The sequence below is a fragment of the Larimichthys crocea genome, chromosome X, assembly GCF_000972845.2.
Source record: "Larimichthys crocea isolate SSNF chromosome X, L_crocea_2.0, whole genome shotgun sequence".
In the NCBI taxonomy this organism is placed as follows: domain Eukaryota; kingdom Metazoa; phylum Chordata; class Actinopteri; family Sciaenidae; genus Larimichthys; species Larimichthys crocea.
The window spans coordinates 36,655,667-36,663,178 of record NC_040020.1 but is presented as its reverse complement, the minus strand read 5'-3'; the positions used below and the strand labels follow the sequence as shown (position 1 = coordinate 36,663,178).

The following is a 7,512-nucleotide window of genomic DNA, read 5'->3' as shown; positions in this document are numbered from 1 at the left end:
AGTCTGATGAGAGATTCGATGTCAGCTGTGTCGTGAGTTACAGTGAGGTTTGTACTAAATGGTTTGAAATGTCCGCTGTGTCGGTTTGTTTTTTGTTGAGTTACAGTGAGTTTGTAATAATGGTAAATGTCAGCTGTGTCGTAGTAGTTAAGTGAGGTGTGTAACAAATGGTATGGCAGCCTGTGTCGTTTTGTAGTTCAGTGATGAGGTTGTAATATAAATGGTAATGTCACCAATTGTCGTTTCTGTAGTTCCCGTGAGGTTAATATGTAATCCTCTTAATTCAGCTGTGTCGTGAGTTCACGGGTGTTGTCCTGCCTGGTACCCGGTCGACGCTGTTTCGTGTAGATAGACTGAGGTATGTCAGATGATGGTCGTTTCATGTCGTATCAGTGAGGTGTAATAAATGGTAAATGTCATCGTGTCGTGTGAGTTTACCCACAGTGAGGTGTTGTAAAATAATGGTGAGATTTTGTCAGCTGTGTCGTGTAGTTACACGTGAGGTTTTGTAATAAATGGTAGTGTCGCTGTGTCGTGAGTTTAGTGAGTTTGTAACCTTAATGGTCAAGCAGCTGTGTCGTTCGTAGTCAGGAGTTTGTTACTATCCCCTATCCTGTAGCTGTGTCGTGTAGTTACTGTGAGGTTGTAACTAAATGGTAAATGTCAGCTGTGTCGTTGTTGTAGTTACAGTGCGGGTTTGTAATAAATGGTAAATGTTCAGCTGTGTCGTGTAGTTCAGTAGGGTTTGTATGAAATGGTAATGTCAGCTGTGTCGTGTAGTTACAGTGAGGTTTGTATACAAATGGTAAAGTGCAGCTGTGTCGTGTAGTTACAGTGAGGTTTGTAATAAATGGTAAATGCAGCTGTTCGTGTAGTTACAGTGAGGTTTGTAATAAATGGTAATGTCAGCTGTGTCGTGTAGTTTACAGTGAGGTTTGTATAAATGTAATGTCAGCTGTGTCGTGTGTGTAGTTACAGTGAGGTTTGTATAACATGGTCATGTCAGCTGTGTCGTGTAGTTACAGTGAGGTTGGTAATAATGGTAAATGTCAGCTGTGTCGTGTATTACAGGAGTTTGTAATAATATGTAAATGTCAGCTGGTCGTGTAGTTACAGTGAGGTTTGTAATAAATGGTAAAATGTCAGCTGTGTCGTGTAGTTAACAGTGAGGTTTGTAATAAATGGTAAATGTCCGCTGTGTCGTGTAGTTACAGTGAGGTTTGTCAAAATGGTAATGTCAGCTGTGCGTGGTAGTTACAGTGGAGGTTGTTGTAATATGGTAAATTGTCAGCTGTGTCGTGTAGTTACAGTGAGGTTTGTAATAAATGGTAAATGTCAGCTGTGTCGTGTATTACCGTGAGGTTTGTAAAATGGTAAATGTCAGCTGTGTCGTGTAGTTACAGTGAGGTTTGAATAAATGGTAAATGTCAAGCTGTTGTCGTGTAGTTACAGTGAGGTGTGGTAATAAATGTAATTCAGCTGTGTCGGTGTTACAGTGAGGTTTGTAATAAAGTAAATGTCAGCTGTGTCGTGTAGTTGTAGGTTTGTAATAAAGGTAAATGTCAGCTGTGTCGTGTAGTTTACAGTGAGGTTTGTATAAATGGTAAATGTCAGCGTGTGGTCGTGTATTTACAGTTGAGGTTTGTAATAAATGGTAAATGTCAGCTGTGTCGTGTAGTTACAGTGAGTTTGTAATAAATGGTTAATGTCAGATGTTGGTCGTGTAGTTACAGTGAGTGTTTGAATTAAATGGTAAATGTCAGCTGTGTCGTGTCGTTACAGTGAAGTTGTAATAATGGTAAATCGTCACTGCTTGTGTCGTGTGTAGTCGTGAGGTTTGTACTAAATGGTAATGTCAGCTGTGTCGTGTATTACAGTGAGGTTGTAATAAATGGGTAAATGTCACACTGTGTCGTGTATTACAGTGAGGTTGTAATAAATGGTAAATGTTCAGCGTGTCGTGTAGTTACAGTGAGGGTGTTATAAATGGTAAATGGTCAGCTGTGTCGTGTAGTTACAGTGAGGTTTGTAATAACTGTTAAATGTCAGCTGTGTCGTGTGTCGTTACAGTGAGGTTTGGAATAAATGGTAAATGTCAGCTGGGTCGCTGTAGTTACAGACGGTTTGTAATAAATGGTAAAGTCAGCTGTGTCCGGTATTACCGTGAGGTTTTGTAATAAATGGTAAATGTCAGTGTGTCGTGTTTGTGTCGTGGGTTTGTTAATGGTAAATGCAGCTGTGTCGTGTCTTACAGTGAGGTTTGTACATAAATCGTACATGTCAGCTGTGTCCGTGTAGTTACAGTGAGTTTTGTAATAAATGGTAATGTCAGCGTGTGTCGTGTGTTACAGTGAGGTTTGTAATAAATGGTAAATGTCAGCTTGTGTCGTAGTTACAGTGAGGTTTGGTATAAAATGGAAATGTCAGCTGGTCGTGTAGTTACAGTGAGGTTTTGTAATAATGGTAAATGTCAGCTGTGTCGTGTAGTTACAGTGAGGTTTGTATAATGGTCAAATGTCAGCGTGTCGTGTAGTTACAGTGAGGTTTGTAATAATGGTAAATGTCAGCTGTGTCGTGTAGTAATCAGTGAGGTTTTGTACTATAAATGGTAAAGTCAGCTGTGTCGTGTTTTAGTCAGTGAGGTTTGTAATAAATGGGTAAATGTCAGCGTGTCGTGTAGTTACGGTGAGTTTTGTAATAAATGGTAAATTTCAGCTGTGTCGTTTAGTTACAGTGAGGTTGTAATAAATGGTAAATGTCACTGTGTCGTGTAGTTCCAGTGGGATTGTATAAATGGTAAATGTCAGCTGGTCGTGTAGTACAGTGAGTTTGTATAAATGGTAAATGTCAGCTGTGTCGTGTTTGTACTTACATTGGAGGTTTTAATAATGGTAAATGTCAGCTGTGTCGTGTAGTTACATGAGGTTGTTTTAATAAATGGTAAATGTCAGCGTGTCGTGTAGTTACGTGAGGTTTTGTAATAAATGGTAAATGTCAGCTGTGTCGTGTAGTTTACAGTGAGGTTTGTAATAAATGGTAAATGTCAGCTGTGTCGTGTAGTTACAGTGAGGTTTTGTAATAAATGGTAAATGTCAGCGTGTCGTGTAGTTACAGTGAGGTTGTAATAATGGTAAATGTCAGCTGTGTCGTGTTGTATTCAGTTGAGGTTTGTAATAAATGGTAATGTCAGCTGTGTCGTGTAGTTACAGTGAGGTTTGTTAACAAAGGTCAATTGTCAGCTCGTGTCGTTTGTAGTTACGTGAGTTGTTGTTGTACTAAATGGTAAATGTCAGCTGGTCGTGATCTTACAGTGAGTTTTGTAACTACATGGTAAATGTCAGCGTGTCGTGTTAGTTCCAGTGATGGTTTGTATAAATGGTACATGTCGCTGTCGCGTGTTAGTTACAGTGAGGTTTGTACATAACATGTTTAAATGTCAGCTGTGTCGTGTATTACAGTGAATGAGGTTTGTAATAAATGTAAATGTTCCAGCCGTGCTGTGTAGTTTACAGTGGGTTTGTAATTAAATTGGTAAATGTCAGCGTGTCGTGTTTGTAAGTGAGGTTTGTTAATAAATGGCTTATGTCAGCTGTGTCGTGTGTGTAAGTGAGGTTGTAATAAAAATGGTAAATGTCCAGCTGTGTCGTTGTAGTTACAGTGAGGTTTGTAATAAATGGTAAATGTCAGATGTGTCGTTTTAGTTACAGTGAGCGTTTGTAAAAATGGTAAACTGTCAGTGTGTCGTGTGTTCAGTGCAGGTTTGTAATAAATGGATATTCCAGCTGTGTCGTGTGTTGTACCGTACAGTGAGTTGCTAATAAATGGTAAATGTCAGCTGTGTCGTGTAGTTACAGTGAGGTTTGTAATAAATGGTGTGTCGCTAGTTTCCCCTCGCGTCGTTTATTCACCATGTTAGCTTATCTCCTTAGTTGTTTGTGCTAATGCTATTTTCATGGACGTTTACTTAGATATTAGTACACTTTACTCTGTTGAAGGAGACGACAGCGAACCAGAGTGAGGAGCCGTGCTGGCTGCAGGGTTTCACGGGGTGATGGCGCGCACCTGAGGCCTTTATCCTGCTTCTGCCTCGGCTGGTTTGTTCCTCTGCTGCGGTTCATCCTGCTGACTCAGCCCGCGCTGGACGCCATATTGTTTTAATTGACGACGGCCCTCTGTAAACTTTGTCAGGCCTGTTTGACACGTTTCAAGGATTTAGGTTGCCGGCTCTTTTTGGGTTAGAGTTTATTTTGTTGTGGTACCACAGGTAATTAATTATATTATATAAAAGGAAAATGACATTTTTCTTTTGTTAAAGGTATTTCAATTTGTGTTTTTATTGTGAAACAATTTCACACGGGTATTGAAATTTGGTTTAGGATCAAATTCAAGGGTATTTTTAACTCTCTCTTTCTCTGCCGCTGTGTCTCTCTCTCTCTATCACAGGTTCACTGCTACTGTAATTATTTTCTTAATTCATTGTAATTCATTGTCATTTTATCATTCATTGTAATTCATTGTCATTTATCATCACTGTAATTCATTGTCTTTTATCAGTCATACGTTATTCATTGTCATTTTATATTTCATGTAATTCATTGTATTTTATCAGTCATTGTAATTCATTTTCTTTTCAGTCATTGTGATTCATTGTCATTTTATCATTCATTGTAATTCATTGTCATTTTATCAGTCACTGTAATTCTTGTCTTTTATCAGTCCTTGTGATTCATTGTCATTATTATCATTAATCATTGTCTTTTACCTCAGTATTCATTGTCATTTATATCAGTCAACTGTAATCATTGTCATTTATCAGTCACTGTAATTCATTGTCTATATCCGTATTCATTCACTTCAGTCATTATTCATTGTCATTTATCGTCATGTAATCATTGTCATTTTCATTCATTGTACTTCATTGTCATTTTATCATTCATGTGTATCATTGTCATGTTTATCATTCATTGTAATTCATTGTCATTTTATTTCATTTATTTTTATCATTCTTGTCATTTCTATCAATTCTTTAATCATTCATTGTATTCATGTATTTTTCATTCATTGTATTCATTGTCCTTTTATCAGTCATGTAATTCATTGTCATTTTATCAGTCATTGTAATTGTACAATATGTTTGGGTTGATTGTTTGTACACTGACATCTATTGCACGTCTGTCCGTGCTGGGAGAGGGATCCCTCCTCTGTGGCTCTTCCTGAGGTTTCTTCCACCTTTTTTCCCTGTTAAAGGTTTTTGGGGCAAGTTTTTCCGTTCCTCACTCGAACCGAGGGTCTAAGGACAGAGGGTGTCACTCCCTGTACAGATTGTAAAGCCCTCTGAGGCAAATGTACTTTGTGACTTTGGGCTATACAAATAAAATTGATTTGATTTGATGATTTTATTTGAGGAAGCAAAGAAAATATTATTTTATTTCTTTTTACATTATTAACTCATTTGTTTGATAAATAAATACCTGATACAGGATAACTGGATTTAAAGTACAGTGGTTTTGTGTCCTTGATTTATCTAAATTCTTGAAAGTGTTGTGGTAATGAACGCAGATATAAATAGAAATACTACTTACTGGAAGTCATATGAACTCTTAACGCTTGTATTGAAAGGTAAACAGTATGGTAGGTGTTGGCGAATCATTTAGCCTTTATACATAGAATAGGGGTTACATATGTTTTTCAGTAACACTACAGTACCTGGCTGGGTGTTTTAGGTGGAGATGGGGTGGACCGTGATCCAACTTTAGCCTTGACGTTTTTTAGGTCCAGTTTGGAAACTCTCTTGGCCTCCAGACTGGATGCTTTGATCGGTGTGGACACCGCTGTCCTGGGAGCACTTGAAGTAGCAGTGGTTGGTTTGGTTTTGGCTCCTCTGGCAGACTGACCGGTGTTTGGTTTGAGGCCCACTGCACCTCTTTCAACTTCCTCTAGTGGAGGAGATGTAACTTCCTTAATATCCGGAGTTGGATTGGCACAAGAGGGAGAAGATGACGATATCTGTATGCTTTCAGTAAGGTCCTCAGAAGCCAACACCAGCTCCGACCTCTCATCAGCTACGCTTAGAGCTGATGTCCCCTCCGTCTGGAGCTCAGTCGTCCCGGAGCTACCTGGGTTCACAAGGCTGCCACCAGATTGTTCAGTTGAACTTGTGAGGGTTGTACTTCTTCTCCGCACACCCATGTCAGAGCTCACAGACAGAAACAAAGCCTCCTCTTCATCATCATCATCATCATCTGCAGGGATTTCTGTTGCGTCTGAGTCTGGAGTTGAAGAGCCATGCCTTCTCCGGTTACTACTTCCACTGCTGAGGTCACCGTTATCACCCCGGCTCCCGCTGTTTGTGGTCAGCGACAGGGCTAGCGTACGGTTGTCATTGTCATTCCAGGTGTCGTGGTGGTATTCGTCGCTGTTGGCGTCCAGGTAAACAGACACAGAGTTGTCGTTGGATTCGGTTAGCTCCGTTCCTGTTTGGACCTTTCCCACCTCAGCGTCTTGGTTGTCATCTGATTTACTCTCCTCCTCTGGCACCCATTTTGAAATGACGATTTCTGTCATTTCGTCCTTTTTGGTCGTCACTGTCGTCATCAGCGTGACCTCGAGCATGTCATAGTCCATTGGGCTGTCAGTCCGGCCCCCGCTGAGGCTGCTCAGACTCCGCAGAGACTCGGGGGATGACTCCCCCAGACAAGAGGAGGAGGAGGATGAAGAGGAAACTGGGAAAGCATTCCCATTGTGGTCTCCTGCTCTGTGAAGAGGGAGCCTCATGGTGGATCCACTCTTCCCCTTGACAGGTAAACCCTCACTGGGCTGAGACACACTCATCTCTGGATGAGGAAGGCAGAGGGTCACTCTGTACAATGTTGGGACTGTCCTTTGACCTGTGATCTACTTGGCCATCAGCATTTTGTTGTTGTTCTTTCTGCCTGTGAAGAACTCTGAACAATAGCTGTTTGGCCTTGGCAGACTATTTGACAGAATGTCAGATCCATCTGTTTTAATAATATCTGTAGTATGTCCAGCCACTTAGACATTTTAAATACTGCACAAAAATTCTGTATCCTCAAAAGTCATGTCCTTGTCATGTGCAGAACTGTAATTTAGAAAAATATCAGTTTGAGCTCTGATTCTTGCATCTTATTTGAAGACAAGATTCCACATTTTCAGGACTGCTGTTGAAAACATCTGAAAAACAGCAAGAATACAGAAAAAAAATCAAATAATCATTTTCATATCAATCAAATCAATGCAATTAATCTCAGTTCATCACTGTAAACAACAAAAATACTGAAAGAAACAGATGGTTAGTTTGGCTCAAATATCTGCAGTTAGAAGCCTAAAAAAACACATAACATTTCACAATGACTCCACCCTTTTGTTCACATTAATATCCATCTATTTTCCATGATCGCTCATTCTTATCAGGGTCGCAGGGTTCAGAGATGAAAATGGGCACACCCTGGACAAGTCGCCAGTTCATCACAGAGACAGATAACCATTCATGCT

The 7,512-nt window shown here is 39.9% G+C and overlaps 1 protein-coding gene across 7 annotated transcripts in view; it reads right to left on the bottom strand.

Annotated features, from left to right (window-relative positions):
* LOC104933679 (microtubule-associated tumor suppressor 1 homolog) overlaps positions 1-7,512 on the bottom strand; it is a 73,047-nt gene that overhangs the window by 45,293 nt on the left and 20,242 nt on the right. For all 7 annotated transcript variants that reach the window (XM_027282749.1, XM_027282754.1, XM_027282753.1 and 4 more), the window contains exon 2: positions 5,707-7,191. In XM_027282749.1, coding sequence (XP_027138550.1) covers positions 5,707-6,831 — 1,125 coding nt within the window. In that variant the 5' untranslated portion in view covers positions 6,832-7,191. The remainder of the gene's footprint in view (positions 1-5,706; positions 7,192-7,512) is intronic.